The 19,664-nt window shown below is 34.2% G+C and overlaps 1 protein-coding gene across 1 annotated transcript in view; it reads right to left on the reverse strand.

The window, feature by feature from the left end:
• Positions 1-13,848: 13,848 nt before the first annotated feature.
• The window catches only part of TECRL (trans-2,3-enoyl-CoA reductase like), a 142,436-nt gene continuing 136,620 nt past the window's right edge, over positions 13,849-19,664 (reverse strand). Inside the window, 3 exon segments of the mRNA NM_001080324.2 lie at positions 13,849-14,467; positions 15,607-15,652; positions 16,198-16,283. Coding sequence (NP_001073793.1) covers positions 14,340-14,467; positions 15,607-15,652; positions 16,198-16,283 — 260 coding nt within the window. The 3' untranslated portion in view covers positions 13,849-14,339.

Below are 19,664 nucleotides of genomic sequence, written 5' to 3' on the forward strand. Positions count from 1 at the left end.
TAAAGTAAGTTTCTTGTAGGTAGCATATATATGAATAATGTTTTTCTTTTTTGTTAAATTAATCCTGCCCATCTCTTTCTTTTGATTAGAAAGTTTGTCCATGTATATTTAAGTTACTTACTGATAAGGAGGGGCTTAATTTTGCTATTTGTTTTCTATTATACATATCTTGTAGCTTTTTTTGGTCCCTCATTTCCTACATTACCGTCTCTTTTGTGCTCAGCTGGTTTTTTTCTAGTGAAACATTTTAATTCCCTTCTGATGTCCTTTTATGTATATTCTGTAACTATTTTTTTGGTTACCATGGGGATTATATTTAGCATCCTACCATTAAACATTCTAATTTGAATTTATACCAGCTGAATTTCAATAACATAGAAAAACTCTGCTCAGTTACACTTCCATCCCCACTCTTTTCACTTATTGATGCCACCAAATTACATCTTTGTATGTTGTGTGCCCAAAATCATAAGGTAACCATTTTTAATATATTAGTATAAAATTATTTAAAAAACAAAAAAAGAGTTACAATACAAAGTTATAATAATACTAGCTTTTAGATCAATCATTTTATGATGTAGTAGTCTCTTAAATCATATAGAACACACAAAAAAATGGAGCCATAAACCATTGTTACAATAATGCTAGCTTTCAGGATTGGAGAAGGAAATAGCAACCCACTCCAGTATTCTTACCTGGAGAATCCCATGGATGGAGGAGCTCTGTGGGTTACAATCCACGGGTTGCAAAGAGTCGGACACAGCTGAGCGACTTCACTTCACTTTAGGATTGTCCATATATTTATCTTTACTTAAGTTGTTCTTTCTTTATATGGCTTTCTAGTTACTGTCTGGTGTTCTTTTATTGCAACCTGCAGGAATCTTGTTAGAACTTCTTTCAGAACAAGCCTAGTGGTAACAGACTTCCTCAGGTTTTATTTGGGAATATTTCTTCCTCATGTTTGAAGGATATTTCTTACCAGATATGAGATTCTTGCTTGGAAGTCTTGTTTTGAATTGTTTTTTTCTTATAGCACTTTAAATATATGACTCATTACCTCTGGCTTTCAATGTTTCTGGTTAGAAAACTACTGATGATATTATTGAGGATGTGATTATTGTATGTGATAAGTCACTTATCTCTTGCAGTTTTCAAGATTCTCTCTTCATATTTGTCTTTCCCCAATTTGATTACAGTATGTCTTGGTTTGAACCTCTTTAAGGTCATACAGCATGAAGTTCATTGAATTTTTGAATGTTCATATTCACCTTTTTCACCATATTTGGAATTAATTTCATATGAAAAGGTACTGAGTTTTCCAATGCATTTCTTTAATACTTCATAAGAAAAGAGACATTTCTATTTGTCTCTTATAAACATTGTCTTGATTTTAAAATTAGTCTTCCTATCCTTCAGAGAAACCATGTAATTCCATGGACTAAAAGGGGAACTAATCAATCTGAGATTATATAATTTCTAATACACATATTTTGCTAATAAAGATGGGTGAATTCTACCTATCATTTATACCATCATCCTTTGGGAGGAAAAATAAAATAATCAGCTAACACTCCATGTAATGAAAGACTCAAAAGACTCAGAAGAATACACTATTCAGAAAAGCTCCAAAATTCCACTAGTTTCTCAAGGTAAATGCTTAATTGTCAACTGTATTGAAGCTTTGTTTGTTTTTTAATGCTGCTTAGCCTCTTCAGTCAACACAGCAAACATTGAATAGTATTTTGGCAAATTTTAGTAACCTTTCTAGTAGTATATCTCCAATACATTAGCTTATTTAATCTATCCAAATAAATAAATAAATGACTATTCTCCTTTATCTACTTTTTTGTGTTTTTTTTTTTTTTGAATATTTGTTTATTTGGGGGCTGTGGTAAGTTGTTGCTACACACAGGCTTTCTCTAGTTGTGGCAAGTGGAGGCTACCTTCCTGTGGTGCACGGGCCTCTTATTCTGGTGGCTCCTCTTACTGCGGAGCACAGGCTCTAGGTGTGGGCTTCAGTAGTTGCAATGCATGGGCTCAGTAGTTAAGTAGTTAAGGCAGGAAGGCTCTACAGCACATGCTCAGTAGTTGTGATGTATAGCCTTAGTTGCTTCAAGACATATGGGATCTTCCCAAACTGAGGATCAAACTGGTGTCCCTTGCGATGCAAGGCAGATTCTTAACCACTGGGAAATCAGGGATGCTCTACTTTTGTTTATTTTGGTGCTGCTTTTTGTTGTTGTTGTTTTTTTCCTGTATTATTGTCTGTACATTGTATATGTCATCAGGACATTTGAATGCTCTGAAAAATAAAATTGTAATTACATATCAAAATATTTCTGAAAAATAACATCCTTGGTGCTTGTCAGGGACAAACATCTTGTCATCATGTTTTGTAATATATTATTCACAAATATTAGCACAGAAGCAGTATCTTTACACATTTTAGAAAAGTCAAAATATAAATATTTTTATTACATATGTTTTTATAGTCCTCAGAACATAAAATTTTGCTTTGTTTTGCATTGCATTCCCCACTACCCTGTTGCACATGTCCAGATGTAGTGTTATTACATGAATTGAGTTCAAACAGATAAAGGTGACCATTTTCTCTAAACACTTACAGAATGGTAGTCCAGTTGTCCATCTTTTAAAACTGGGCTTTTCCTCATGTAGCAGTTGTCAGAAAAAAATAAGTCATCTGAATTATACTATTGTAGAACAAAAACTGATTTCACATTAGCAATGCTAGATTCAGCATTTCCAATCAAAAGAAAAAGAAAGGGAAAGAAAGAGCCCTAAAATTGAGCTTTTATCTGGATGTCATGTCTAGTTGAAATCCCTGTAGGATTCTTGAATAATTACTCTTCACTCCAGATACAAGGATGATTAAAGCTTGATTCTTGCCTTCAAGAAAAGCAGAGTGCACTATCTATTAATGCAGGGAGATAATAAGTATATAAATATGAGAAATGATAGGAAACTTGTTCAAAGAGAGTATATGCAAGTATAATAGAGTACAGTAAGCATATTTGGGAGCCCAGACAAACCAACAACCAGAACCTGCTTGAAGAGAAGAGGAAAAGAAAGGGTCAGGTTATGGAGTTTTACAGAAAAGTTGTTAATTTGGTTCATCTTTTAAGATGATTTCATAGCTTTATGATTTTACCTCTTTCTGGATAAAACTTTTGTGTGCATTAGCGTATACACACACACACACATAGAAACACACACATGGTTAATTGTAATGGAGACAAGACTGAAAAAAAGTCAGATTAGACAAACACCTTCAAGGATGTTTTTAGTATTAAAATTTGGTCCTATCCTGTTCAATTGCCTCAGAAGCTAGTACTGCCAGAAGGAAGAATATTATTTTCACTTACATTTAATTTAAACTTAAATCCACATGTTAATTAAGTTGTAAGTGCTTAATAAATCATGACAAGTAGTTATAATCAGGGCTTCAGTGCTTAAAAGTATATGTGTACCTATTCTTCTCTAATTGATCACAGGTGTGGAGAATCAACCAGGGAAACAGTTTTTAAACCAAAATATGTTAAATAGCAAAATAGCTAAAGGAATAATTTGCTTTCATTTTTTTCTCTTGAAGAAACTTTGTTGGACTCTTGAGAGTCCCTTGGACTGCAAGGAGATCCAACCAGTCCATTCTGAAAAAGATCAGTCCTGGGCTTTCTTTGGAAGGAATGATGCTAAAGCTGAAACTCCAGTACTTTGGCCACCTCATGCCAAGAGTTGACTCATTGGAAAAGACTCTGATGCTGGGAGGGATTGGGGGCAGGAGGAGAAGGGGACGACAGAGGATGAGATGGCTGGATGGCATTACTAACTCGATTGACGTGAATCTCAGTGAACTCCAGGAGTTGGTGATGGACAGGGAGGCCTGGCATGCTGCGATTCACAGGGTCTCAAAGAGTCGGACATGACTGAGCGACTGAACTGAACTGAACTGAATGAGGTTACTTTATTTATGACAATTATATGTTTCAAATGTGAAAGGTGCACAAATGAATCAATAAACATATCTTCTGTACCAACACAGATATACTGGTGAAAAATGTGGAAATTTTCCAGCTGATCCAAGGGCTGGGAGTGTGCAGAAATGGGAAGGGACCATTGTAATCAAGATCTTCTGTGGTTGTAGGACGACTTCAGGTACTGGGTTTTCAATCACCAGCACAGAAAAAAGATCAGTTTAGCAGGATAATTTATTAAAACGGGAACATCCTCTAATAACATAGATCATAGATATGTAACATAACTTTTTGCTCATGAAGTGAGAAGCCAAAGTGAAACTGCACAGTTGATATCAATGTAGAAAGTCATCAAATGCACTGTTTTGCCTATTGCTGATGCTTATGGATTACATAGTTTGGGGGATTTTCCAAATGAAAATTTTGTGGATATTGATAGCTTTCACCTCTTGAATCCTAAATACAATTACATGTTTTTGTTTTTTCATGATCATTAAGTAGTGATAGAAGATTGTTTTAAAGTCTATAATGATTATGTTTTATTTTCTTTTACTCATATACCCTATAATTAATTTCAGGACAATTTGGAACAGTTTACTAGTTTATAATTTCCAAATTATTATCCATATTTCTTTAATCTCATTGTATGCTGATGAATGGGGCTCTGCTCCCTCCCTGTTAGTTGTTTGTCCTGAGACAGCCCAGTTCTGGGGTCTACAGGCTCTATGGTAGGGCTTCTGCAGATCTCCAAGAAGAGGACCTATGCCAACACGTGCCTCCCAGGACTACTACTGCCAGTGCCCCTGTCCCCATGTCAGGCCACTGATGACCCATGTCTCCATAGGAGACCCTCAAACACTCACAGGCAGGTTTGGCTCAGTCTATCACAAGAATAGATTTGAACGTTTTTCTTCTTTCTCCATGTTCTTCTTGTGGTCCTACTGCTTGATGCTGTGCTTCTCTCTGGGGAGAGGTTTTGGGCTGGCTGATTCACTCTTTTAAACATTGTATGGTCAGAATCATGGTTCTTTCCTGGGGCTCCTGCCTGTCGTGGCACCAGCCAAAGGACAGGGAAGCCTGACATGCTACAGTTCATGGGATAGCAAAGAGTCAGACACGATTTAGTGACTTAACAACAGCAATCTTTATTTCGGCTCTACGAATAACTGACAGTGTAATTGTGGATGGGTTATCTATCCTATATAGCTGAGATTCTCAATGACAGTACTATTGCCATTTTCAACCAAGCAATACTTTATTGTTCATATTGAGGGCTGTTGGAGGAGGTGTATCGTGTGTATTGAAGGATGCTTAGCAGCACTTCAGACTTCTATTCTTTTGTTTCCAGTAGTAACCTCCCAGTCATAACAATCAAAAATACCCTAAATATCATAAAATATTTTCTGGGGGACAAAAGCACCATGTTCATAAGCCACTGATATAGACCCTCTTAAAACCCAGTGTCTTCAGCAACACTATGAATATTTGAAGCTTTTTAAATGAAAATATGTAGTTCCTGATTGTCAGTAAATGTTAGCTATTCTCATTGTTTTGATTTTGTTACATGTTAATACATAGATGTGTTTTTCTTTTTGAAATATGTCTATAAATTATAGAGATATGTTTCACAAAGGAATATTTTATTATCTATAAATTATACTTATATGTTTCCTGTGCCTGCTAGAAAAATAAGTTATGAATAAAGTTGTGGCTATATTACATTTTTATGGGAAATGAAAGAATAAGAAGACATGTCTTACTCAAGTGGGTAGGTACAACTCTGTGCTTTTGAGAAGACAGAGATGGCAAAGCCCCAAGAGGAAGCAATAATTATTCTTCTGAAATCTGAAAACCCTGAATATTACTATTAAACAAGGAGATGCTAATTGGGTGAATGGAAATAAGTAGTAAATGTAGATGTGCACTGAATAGATAATTTCGGAAGTAAGAATATAGATGTTGGAGCTGGAAAAGTTTTGCCAAGTAGAGAGAGGTTGCTATATTTCTTTTTAATATAAGCAATATTGCACATCATTTTTGTTTTTGCATCCTAGCTAGACTGCATGTCAGTACAACCTACCATCAAAAAACTGGAACCTCAAACTGAGATAAAAGAAAACAGGTTTTAATCTATTCTCATTTATTACTGAAAGGGATAACTATATGTAATATGGCTGGGAAATGAGCTCAGCGTCTTCATTATTTTGGGCTACTATAACAGCATACCATAGACTGAGTGCCTTAGGGGGAGAAATACTTCTCATAGTTCTAAAGACTGGGATCAGGGTACCAATGTGATTGAATTCTGATGCAAATATTGAAAGGGATGAGGATGTCAAATAAACAACTAGAAAAATGTCTGCAAAGCTACATATGATAGTGTTTATTAATCTTGCATATTTTGAATGAAAAAAAATAAGAATAAATCACAGCAATTGTACACTTAGTCTACATTATTAGAAGTCACGCTTACTTTACTTTTTGGGAGGTTAGTGGTAACTATGATAGCAGAATGGGTTGCAGGGAGGGGGCCTCAGGGATGCTGGAAAATTCTGTTTCTGGAATAATCTGAAAACAGATTAAATAGTACTAGATTCTTCTAAATGTACTCCTATGTCATCTCTTTTACCCGTAACAATTTTCCAGATAAGACATAGAATATCATATTTCTAAAAGCATATCTTAAAGCATATTTCTTAAAGATTGCATTGTAATGCTTGTTACCCTGCATGTATATATTTTTCCTTAGTTAGAATTAAAATATATATTCTATACTGTCCTCTTTAAAAATATCTTGATGCAATTTTAAATGTGCCAACTCATTTTCTTATATTCTGACAGAATTGAATATTCTAAAATAATACATCAAAGTAACATTAGATCCAGACTGGCCTAAGAGTCATGCATGTCCTCTCAATACCTCTCCAAACCCAGGACAGTTTGTTTACTCAGTATGTTCTAACTATAGTGGGTGATTTGTTGATCCTCAAACACACCAAGGTTTTCCTGTATCAGTGCCTTATATAAATCAGTTTTATTCGTCTAAGACATTCTTCCATCAATACTTCACCTGGTTAAAATACTCTATAAGTGACAGCTGAAAGGTCACCCAATTAGAGAGGAAATTCACGGTCTCACCATATGTCTCATCCTGCCCCTCATATTAGTCTTTAGTCTATCATAGCATATAATTCGGAGAAGGCAATGGCACCCCACTCCAGTACTCTTGCCTGGAAAGTCCCATGGACAGAGGAGCCTGGTGGGCTGCAGTCCATGGGGTCGCTAAGAGTCGGACATGACTGAGCGACTTCACTTTCACTTTTCACTTTCATGCATTGGAGAAGGAAACGGCAACCCACTCCAGTGTTCTTGCCTGGAGAATCCCAGGGACAGCGGAGCCTGGTGGGCTGCCGTCTATGGGGTCGCACAGAGTCGGACACGACTGAAACGACTTAACAGCAGCAGCAGCAGCATATAATTCATTTCTTTATAATATGATCACAGTCTAAATTTACTTTGCTACTCATTTGATTATTATGTTCTCATTTTCTCTCTTAAATGAAGTTCCAAGAAAGCAGAAACCCTGTTTACTTTATTCAGGAGGGCTCAGAACTATTTTCTCAAAAACCAAATACCAATAATTATTTTAACAAATTACTGGAAATTATGTTGTACAAAAACTAAAAACCAGTAATATAAATCAAACAAAGATGTTATATAATTTTAGAAGCAATAATAATTGAAAATTACTTGTGTCTATGACCATTCTCTATAAGGGAAAGGATATTATAGGTTGCTTACTTCAAACATCTCATTTTATAAAAAGGAACCATGTATCTAAACAGGTTAAAAAATTTAGCCAATGTCTAATAGTTTACAATAATAATTCATAAATTACTTACTCTTTTTCTATAAATTCATTTTTAATATAACAGTACTTGGATTAAAAAATACTTATCAGTATTATATATCCTATTGCATTTTTTTATTGAATTAACCAAGAGATGATTAGGTAAAATATAACAATTCCATCTACTTAGAAATCCTGCCAGGGAGTATGAGAGAGCTTTTGGAAAATAAATAATTTGGTGAATGTATAGCAAGTAGAAAAATGAATTGTAAGTAATAATTCATTATATAAATAACATTGATTTCCAGGTTAGTAGAATGACAGGATATACAGAAAATTATGCTTTGTGATTGTTGTGAACATATCTTATATTCAATGTAAAAAGTAAAATTTTTAGGTAACAGTCATTTTTCAGTCAAATAATATGAAAACATTACTTCTATATTGTCAAGAAAAATTTTTATGCTTATACATTCATTTTTAAAAATATTTCTGAGTATATTTTTCTTACATATTTTTAACACTTTTATCAAGCTACAGTTAAAAACCAAAATCCCATTTTAGCAAGGAACTTCTGCCTCCAAAAATGATTTTGTACATTTCCATGATCAAGCCTCCTCTGAAGGAAAGTTAATTATAGGTTTCAGTATGCACCTGGGTGAATATTAACTTTTAAGCAGCCTTTAAATAAATGGTTTTTAATTATTATCATTATGCAAAATCTGAATAAATGCCTTTAATTGTACTTATAAGGTAACATTTGCTATAATCATCTCTAATATCCAGGAGCAACTACAATGATTTTGTTTTTTTTTCTTTTTTTATTAAAATAAAAATAGAAGTAATCCTCATTATTGACTTTCAGGTCATTTTATTTTATGAGCACAAATATTATAATTAAAATACATCAACTGATAAAATTTAACATGTATTGATAGTTACTCAAAATTGAACTTAAAGTTTCCAGAAAATAAGTTTAATTACTGGAAGAAGATTAAAAGTCAGTATGCACAATATTCAACTATAATGTTGAATTTTGTGATTTGATTACCCTTCAATATTAAGCATGATATTTTTTGAAAAGTAGAATTGAGAATGCACATTTGAAAAATAAGACTATATTTCATCTATTTAAAAATATTTTATGCTACCATTTTGTATTATATCTTTTAAGAAATGATATTGCTAAAAATTACTGTGTCTGTCTGTGTATGAGTTAGAGAATAATGTTTCCACAATATTTTGCTAAAAGACAAAATGTGCTAAGGGTCTATTTTTATTTAAACTTAGAAATTTTAAAAATATGCAAACAAATTAAAAATATCTTTAAAGTAGCAACTTGAGGTACAAATGATGAAAGGGTGGTCAAGAGAGGCAAAATGTCATGATAATATGAGGTGGTGTAGCAGCTGATTCAACTTTAGTTCTTTTGCATTTCTTTTGATTTCTCTCCCTCTTCAGCTACTTTTTATAAGAAATGTGTAAAAGATGAAGATGTGGTGTTTTAAAACCACTTTCAATTTTTTACTTTTGGGTTGAAAAAGTATTATTCCAGACAATTATTTAAAAATTAGCTATCAGTGACTAAATTTAACTGTGATGCTTCTTTTTAATATTGTTCGTAATTACAAATCTAATATCTGTCAGAAAATTCTAACTTTAATTCATTAAATATTGAATACCTATATCATAAAACTTCAGTGAAAGATATTAGCTAGCATTCTAATACTTCAAATAAAAGACAGAAACTATAGCTTGCAGGCATTCTAATTGTTACATAAAATGATTTGGAGATAGAGGCTAGTATCTGTGAATTGTGATTCTGCTTACTACTGTTTAAAATTATTTCCAGCATTTGCTTGGAATGGGGCCTTTATTAGTAAAGACATAGTAATTACTACTTTGACTTTTTTCGCATTCCTTTTTTTTTTTTAATTTTTTTTTACATTTATGCCATGCTATGTGGCATGTGGTATCTTGATTTCCTGACCAGGAATCAAATCCATACACCCTGAGGTGGAATTGTGGATTCTTAGCTTACTGGACTGCCAGAGAAATCTCTAGTAAATTCTACTTTAAGAGAGGCAGGTTTATTTGAAAAACTCACTCCCCCATGGGTCCAGTCTACTTTGGGTTGTTTTATCCTCCTGAAAACCCTTAAATTGATTCACATAGATTTGTGTTAATAGAAGAGAGTTACTAAACACCAAGTAAATGAGTGTATAACTCCAATCTATGAAAATATTATTGGACATTAATCATTAGTTCATAGATCTATCTCAGAAGACAGACTCATGGTATATTTGTATACATCAAACAGTAATGGTATATTTTTAGTTTTTAAACTTTTTTAATTTTATTATTAATGGCATGTTCCACAAAAATGATAGAAATGGAGAGCAAATGCATTCTAATGTAAAATAAGGGAGAAATGGCCTGAGAGAAAACTGCTAATGTGAACCAGGACATTTAATACAACCACAGTAGATAATTTTTAATAGGAATATACAGGTTGAGGTAGTAGCCATTCCTATGTATCTATTTAGACCAAGAAATAAAAGGACCAAAATTGTCTTCACCAGTTAAGTTCAGTCGGTCAGTCATGTCTGAGTATTTGTGACTCCATGGACTTCTGCACACCAGGCTTCCCTGTCCATCACCAACTCCTGGAGCTTACTCAAACTCATGTCCATTGAGTCGGTGATGCCATCCAACCATCTCATCCTCTGTTGTCCCTTTTTCCTCCTGCCTTCAATCTTTCCCAGCATCAGGGTCTTTTCAAATGAGTCAGTTCTTCCTATCAGGTGGCCAAAGTATTGGAGTTGTCTTCATATATGTTTTCAATTAAATTATTTCTACTAACAACATACTTTATCCTCATGAGTTATATCGGGGCTTCCCTGGTGGCTCAGATGGTAAAGAATCTGCCTGCAATGCAGGAGACATGAGTTAGATAGCTGGGTCTTGAAGATCACTTGGAGAAGGGAATAGCTACCTGCTCCAGCATACTTGCCTGAGACATCCCATTGACAGAGGAGCCTGGCGAGTTACAGTCTGTGGATCACAGAGTCAACAAGATTTAGTGATTAGCAATTACAGCAACAGCAAACATAGTCCAATACTTCACAGGGCTCATTTCCCCAAGCACTGAATGAATAAGGGAATATACACGCTTTGTAGTTTGCATAACCTCATTGTAAATTGATTTCTTGGGCTATAGGACAAGAACTATTGCCATGGGGAAATCCAAGTGGAAACCTCTGAAACAGCACTCATTGTTTCGTAAATATAAACAAGCTACATCCCAATGAATGACTCAGTTCAGTCACTGAGTTTCCTTCAACTCTGTGACCCATGGACTGCAGCACACCAGGCTTCCTTGTCCTTCACTATCTCTCAGAATTTTCTCAAACTCATGTTCACCGAGTCAATGATGCCATCGAACCAGCTCATCCTCTGTCCTCCCCTTTTCCTCGTGCCTTCAATCTTTCCCAGCATCATGGTCATTTCCAATGCATCAGCTCCTCACATCAGGTGGCCAAAGTATTAGAGCTTCAGCTTCAGCCTCAGTCCATCCAATGAATATTCAGAACTGATTTCCTTTAGGATGGACTGGTTGGATCTCCTTGCAATCCAAGGGACTCTCAAGAGTCTTCTCCAACACTACACTTCAAAAGCACCGATTCTTTGGTGCTCAACCTTCTTTATGGTCCAACTTTCATAACCATACATGACTACTGGAAAAACCATAACTCTAACTAGATGGACCTTTGTTGGCAAAGTAATGTCTCTGCTTTTTAATATGCTATTTAGGTCACTCATAGCGTTCCTTCCTAGGAGCAAACATTTTTTAATTTCATGGCTGCAGTCACCATCTTCAGTGATTTTGGAGCCCCCCAAAATAAAGTCTGTCACTGTTTCCATTGTTTCCCCATCTATCTGCTGTGAAGTCATGGGACCCGATGCATGGCCTTCGTTTTGTGAATGTTTTATTTTATGCCAGCTTTTTCACTATGCTCTTTCATGCTCATCAAGAGGCTCTTTAGTTTCTCTTCACTTTCTGCCATAACTATGGTATTATCTGCATATCTGAGGTTATTTATATTTCTCCCAGAAATCTTGATTCCAGCTTGTCCTTCATCCTGCCTAGCATTTCCCATGCTGTACTCTGCCTATAAGTTAAATAAGAAAGGTGACAATATACAGCCTTAATGTACTCGTACTTCTTTCCCAATTTGAAACCAGTTCATTGTTGCAAGTCTGGTTCTAATAGTTGCTACTTGACCTGCATGCAGGTTTCTCAGGTGGTCTAGTATTCCTATTTCTTTAAAACTTTTCCGCAGTGTTGTGATCCACACAGTCAAAGGCTTTAGTGTAGTAAATGAAGCAGAAGTTTTTCTTTCTGGAATTCTCTTGCTTTTTCTATGATCCAGTGGATGTTGGCAATTTGATGTCTAGTTCCTCTGCCTTTTCTAAATGAGTGATTAGTGCTACACCTAAAGAGTCAGACTGGACTAAGTGACTAACATTGTCCTGTTAAGTGGCCATATTGGAACTCTGTTTCCTAGGTGATATGGCTGATGATAACATCTAAATTGTTCCTTTCTCAAACCACACAACTTATTTTTGACAAATCCCATATTCTTTGATGCTGACATTATGTGTTCAGTTCAGTTCAATCGCTCAGTTGTGTCTGACTTTTTGCGACCCCATGAACCACAGCACGCCAGGCCCCCATGTCCATCGCCAACTCCCGGAGTTTACCCAAACTCATGTCCATTGAGTCGGTGATGCCATCCAACCATCTCATCCTCTGTCATCCCCTTCTCCTCCTGCCCTCAATCTTTCCCAGCATTAGGGTCTTTTCAAATGAGTCAACTCTTCGCATCAGGTGGCCAAAGTATTGGAGTTTCAGTTTCAACATCAGTCCTTCCAATGAACAACCAGGACTCATCTCCTTTAGGATGGACTGGTTTGACTTCCTTGCAGTCCAAGGGGCTCTCAAGAGTCTTCTCCAACATACATACATACTTTATTTAAAGTAGAGATGAGCCCTATTTGTCTTTCTCTGTTTAAAGCATAGAATTTTTCACTTGCTAATATCTTCATAATCTTTACATTGACATAAAAATCACAATTATTGAAAATATACACACAAGAATTTTAGAATTTGAGAATGTAGTTGCATTTATAAGATTAAAGTAGTCACACATTTGGAAATACAGCAGCATATCTGAAGTGGAATATTACTGCAAATAATTGTGATTTCATGCTGTTTTGCTGAATGAATATTAGTGAAATAAAATATGTTGTTATATTCTTTTGTGATATTTTAATAAGGTGCACTTGGGAGTGGTAAAGCTTTTGAATAGAGGATTTTGTTATTTCTTGAATAGTTGGTCACATATCTTAATAAGAAACACCTACAAAATGCATTTAAACCTACCTTTACCAAGGATATTTTGTCAAATATCTAAATATCTAAGAGGTTTAATAATGATATTTTGATATATGCATGTCTACCAATCCATCTATTTAGATACACTTATATCCAATAACTGGTAAGACTCTAGAAATTAACCAGTGTAAAAAGACCCAATTTAAATATGAATAAAAATTTCTTTTAAACTTTTAACTATTATGTATGTAATTTTTATAACATAATTCATCTCTTTGTCAAAGTGTATTTGCATATTTACACATACAATCTTATACTTACTAACTGGATTTGAGAAGACATAGAAATCTAAAAATGTGGAAATAAAGGAAAATATATTTCTACTCTTAATCTCAACATTTTAATGCACAATTTCCTCATCATCACATATTGTCCATTTGAAATATATCTATTTCTATATTCACATATAAATATGATATATTTGTAAATATAAATATATTTCAGTATAGTATATTCAAATGTTTAATGAGTAATGTCTAGAAAATATTTTGAATATTGTATTTCCAAAATGATATACAATGTATATTATGAATAACCAAGACGCATGGCAAATTACAAATATTTAACTTTTAATATAGGTAAAATTGAACTACTGACATAATAGTTTCAAGACATCTGAAATTTCTCAATAACATATTGAACAAAAAGAAAAAATCACTCTCAAAATAATATGTAAAATTCAAGTGTTTGAAATATTGCAATATTCACTTTATAGAATTCAAATATTTTAAATTGTCTTAAGCCAATAGTATTATGAAAGATTTAATGAAATAAGAACATTTCATTCAAGTATCAGTCCCTTAAAAATGTACTGGATGCTATTTTCAATTATAGCGATATCTATAATTTCAATTTTTCATTTGCCTCAAGTTTATTACTCTAAATTCAGCTAAATTTTGCTCTTATATATTTTTACTCAAGCCAAAATACTATTGTTTGTGAATTTATGGAACAGAATAGACAATTATCCTTGGTCAAATTTCATTTAGTGAGTTATTATACTGCTTTTCTGTACATGAGATAAGATCACTTATTTTTCTTACAGTATGAATGGAATCATTGCTGATTTCCTATGCATATAAGAACTGAATTTCTTCAGATAAATCTTATGTTTCTTTTTTGCCCACAGAGACATCTGGATACTCATCAGAAGTGTAAAAATCCCAACTAGAAGAAAAAAATAAATAATTATTGTTTCTTTTTTATTTTTATTATGGACATAACAAGTTATGTTTGAAAAAAATAGCCCTTAAAATATTTCCCAAGTGTTACATAGTTCTCTATCAATTTTCCTTATTTATATTGCCTAGCATCATATACATCCTATCAATATTGCATGGTTGAATAAACATAAAAATATAGAAACTGAAATAATTCTACATTTTTTACACCCCACTGTCACATAATACTTACAAAGAAGAAATTCTTAAAATCCCTTTGAATTTTTCAATAATAGTTTTTCATATGTATATACATGGCAAAACCAATACAATATTGTAAAGTTAAATAAAATTAAAAAAAAGAAAAAAAGAAAACACTTCTTCTACACACATATATACATATAAGACGAATCACATAAATTCTAGTCTACATTTTTGTACAGTGGAACAAGAATGAATGAAATGGAAATAATATATATCCCTTCTAATAAAATGAGTTTATTACAATTTAACTTCTTTGTGTGTTAAAATGACAAGCATTCAAGATGACACATTCATGCCCCAGCCTTCCCTTCTCAGATGGGTGTGAACACTTGAAGACACAGTATGTACAAGTCTGTGTGCATACATGAGAGAGTTTAAAGTGAAGTGTGTTATTAGCACTTCTTTTTAACAAAAACTTGTTGCTTAATAAAAATATTTGGACTACATTTTCTAGTTTGGATTAACCACATTTTGGCCTCCCTGGTGGCTCAGTCAGTAAAGAATCTGCCTACAATGTGGGAGACCTGGGTTTGATCCCTGGGTTAAGATGATCCCTTGCAGGAGGAAATGGCAACCCGCTCCAGTATTCTTGCCTTGAGAATCCCATAGACGGAGGAGCCTGGCGGGCTACAGTCCATAGGGTTGCAAAAAAGTCGCACACACTGAGCGACTAAGCACAAGCACGCAACCACAATTATACAGATATGCATAGTAAACAATGTTTCAATATAATTTTATACTGATAAAAAATCCAAAATAAAAATAAAGGCAAAAAAATCCCATTGCAAACATGCCTAATTTCAGTACTATAGCAATTTGTTCTCAAAAACCACTTCTCCTAAAGGTGTATCTACTTCAATCATTAATAAACCTAGGTCTTACCTGGCAATGTTTGAGTCATGATTGTGAAACTAATCCATGATCCAATCTGTTAGATTAAAACATAAATTGACAAATATTGATAGTCAATCTAGAAATTTATTCACTTGTGAACAATTAAATAGGCATTGATTAGGTATTTTAAAAGCTTAAAACAGTGGAAAATTTTAAGTATAAATATATTTTCCAAAGTTATAATTTCATTGATAAATATGATAGTGATTAAAAAACTCATAAAACAGTATCATTTTCCTAGTAAAATGAAAGACATTATTTCAAATGTTTTTATACAATCCAGAGGCTTCTCAAGACATTTAACATGCTGTTTATAAAATTTTCTTTAAATATAGATAGATATATGCACAAATACTATTTATTCTGCAGGAAAAATTGTGAGTGAAATATTCTAATTTCCTATGCCTGTAACTTCAGTTAAAATCTGTATTATAATCTATATTTCTGTCTATGTCTGTATCTACATACTAAACATACATACATATCATGCATAATCTAAAATACATGTAAGTACATAAACATATGTAGTTAGTATATTATCAAATAAAGTTCAGTTATACACATGCATATATAACATACCTCATAGGTGTAGTTAGGACATGAAACCAGGAAAAACATCCATGTAAAGGGGTTATAATTTGGACTTGGAAAACAGGCATTATTTCCTTTTAAAAAGTAGAGTACAATATCAATGATGTTTCATATTTCAAATACAATCACTTATTTATTATATAGTTCTAAATTCCCTACAATAACTATATATCATATGAAATCTCATCATATATTTATAGAAACCTGTTTTAAAAATTATTCAAAGGAGACCCAGTTTCAAATGTCATAAAATTTTGACTCAAAAAAATCCTTATAATTTTCTGACCATGTCTACAGCTATGTTGCAGTAAAATTACAGGATGCACCACAATAATCAATTCCTTAAATTTAAAAATTAAACAATATAAAAACATTATTTTCTTTATGATAATAGTTCAGCAGTATTGCCTACTGAGATTTACATTATATTTTAATACTGCTAATGTGTTTTAACAATTGCTTGCCTCTTCTTATTTTCCTTTAGTGTCAAAGAATATATTTTTGGTTGAGATTATTAAATACCTCAAAACTCTCTTTCTGTTAAATTAGTAATGATCCAGAGGGAATTTCATAAGTATGTCATTTATATCAGAGAAGTATGAAAATCTCTCATAAGAGGATTACAGTGTATATCAGAAGAGTTAATATTCAGAAAGTGAAAGTGAAGTCGCTCAGTCGTGTCTGACTCTTTGCGACCCCATGGACAGTAGCCTGCAACAGGCTCCTCCGTCCATGGGATTTTCTAGGCAAGGGTACTGGAGTGGGTTGCCATTTCCTTCTCCAGGGCATCTTCCCGACCCAGGGATCAAACCCAGGACTCTTGCATTGTAGACAGACGCTCTGAGCCACCAAGGAAGTCTCATATTCAGAAGTACCACACAAATTATTTCTGCTCAGTAATCAGGATTGTTATTTACAACTCTCATTATACTTAGCATATTGTCCTTTATTTCAGTTACTTTTTGCCTTTCAAATTTTTCAAGAAATATTTTGTATAATAAATTCATAATGATCTCCATTTGAACTTTGAGCTGTGACATTTGTAAAAGTAAATGTGAATTATAAAATTACTGTGTATTCATAGCAAGACTTAATTAGATAACAGATCAACTAATGTCTTTTATTTAAATGCTAACATCTTAATAAAATGATAATATGCTGCTTTCAAAACTGTAAGGATTGTTGAACTATCAAAGTGAAAAATATATTAGGCAATGTGCAAATTTCATGCACTGCTTATTTCAAGATAAGGATAAATATATATGCCATTTAGTAGAACAGATTCTCTTGGTAACATTTATGTAAACACCTTTGTGTATCATTCATATATTTATCAAAAGAAAGATGATTGAGGAACCTATCCATGTTAACTGACTTTCAGAGGCAGAATGTGAACACAAGGTAATTTGGGTTAAAGCCAGTCTATGTCTGTTCAATTCCTGGAGGTATTGGAATGATCAGGGTCCACAAATACACATTTCTTCCAGATGTGGTTTGTAGATTAGATAACCAATGTGTCTTATGACACAGAAAAATATATGTATATAGATATTTTGTTCAGTGTGTTGTTTGCTATTAATCGTAATAATATGTAAGTTTAGATATTAGTACCATCCTAAAGATCAGTCCAGGGTGTTCATTGGAGGGCCTGATGTTGAAGCTGAAACTCCAGTATTTTGGTCACCTGATGTGAAGAACTGACTCATTTGAAAAGACCCTGATTCTGGGAAAGATTGAGGGCAGGAGGAGAAGGGGACAACAGAGGATGAGATGGTTGGATGGCATCACTGACACAATGGACATGGGTTTGGGTGGACTCCAAGAGTTGGTGATGGACAGGGAGGCCTGGCGTGCTGTAGGTTCATGGCGTTGCAAAGAGTCGGACACAACTGAGCGACTGAACTGAACTGAACTGAATCTAATACTTACATTCCTATGAAATGTATCTCAGTGTATAGTTTCTATTTATAACTAATCTTTTATTATATTAAAAAGTCTGAAGATTGTGTTACATTACAATGCTGCAGCTACCCAGATTCTTCCCCAGGTATAAAGGGTTTATTCCACAGCTTCTGGATTTACTGTTGGCCGAAAGCCTTTAACTTTCAGCATCCTCTGTGAAGATAACCTGGATGAAGGGAGCAAACTCATGCAAGGTCACACTCACTTTTTGGTTTACCCTTATCCATTATTGGATCAATGTGGCAAATTGATTATTTAATTCAGAACAACACTGATTGTTCAGGCCAGCTTTAGAAGGCCCCTAGGTTCATCTGATACTCTCAATGAAACTGTCTTACTCTCAATTTCATACCCAGACATGATTTCTCTCTTTTCATCTATCAAATCACCCTAACACAACTCCTGAATGCAAATCTCTGTTTCAGTGTCTGTATCACAGAAAACTGAATCTACAGTATTTGCCACAAGGAATGGCACCCAAAGCAGATACTGGAATGGCATTTAAGAGCTGAATGACCTCCTGACCAGCCTGTGCTGTGTGCCCCATTGTTGATGGCAGGGGCCAAACAAAGAACTGCTATTACAAGGTAGCCTTGCAAACATAAAACCTTTTATCCTGGTCTACTGGTATTTTATGCTGTTGAAAAGGATTACTTTATTTGGTCCAATAGAATTTAGTGGTGATGCTATCAATGTTCTTGGTAAAGATAGCTAAAACTGAAATGGATAATTAGCACTTAAAAGCCAACTGTGAAAACTGGCAGGCCCCCTTGGTAGTAAATTGGATTGGCCAAAAAGTTCATTTAGATTTTCTATAAGATGTTATGGAAAACCAAAATTAACTTTTTGGCCAACCCAATATGAAACAGCTCTAATCTGCAATGAGAGAAAAGAAGAGTAAGCGAAGACCAGCCCTGGGACTTACTTGCAAGAGTAATCAAGCACCAAAGAACACACAACTCTAATCCAAACCAGGTCTGTTAAGCTAAGTCATCATTCATAGAATATTAGGCAGTACGGATTTTTATGAACTGCCTGAGCTTGTAGAAGTAGGCTGCTCTTCCCTGTTCAAAATTAGTGCACTCCCTTAGGGGAGCTAGTGATGCAATCTATAATGCATCTGACTACAAATCAGAAAAATTAACACAGTTCCTTCCTTAAAATTAATACAGAGGCTACTAAATTGCAATAAAATCCCTATCTTCCTCAACCCTCTCTTAACCTGTATGCTATAGTGTGACAGTACTAAATAACGTACCAGAGGTTATTGTGACCAAATAAGGGGAAGAAAAAGGTTATTCCCCAAGAGTGCTACAGAACCCAGCCAGTGTGAACTAGCACATTATAGGAGAATTTAGCTGTAATTGGATTCTGTTGATGCTGGATAACAGAGAAAGTGAAGTCGCTCAGTCTTGTCCAACTCTTTGAGACCCCATGGACTGTAGCCTGCCAGACTCCTCTGTCCATGGGGTTTTCCAGGCAGGAATACTGGA

Source organism: Bos taurus, chromosome 6, assembly GCF_002263795.3.
Source record: "Bos taurus isolate L1 Dominette 01449 registration number 42190680 breed Hereford chromosome 6, ARS-UCD2.0, whole genome shotgun sequence".
In the NCBI taxonomy this organism is placed as follows: domain Eukaryota; kingdom Metazoa; phylum Chordata; class Mammalia; order Artiodactyla; family Bovidae; genus Bos; species Bos taurus.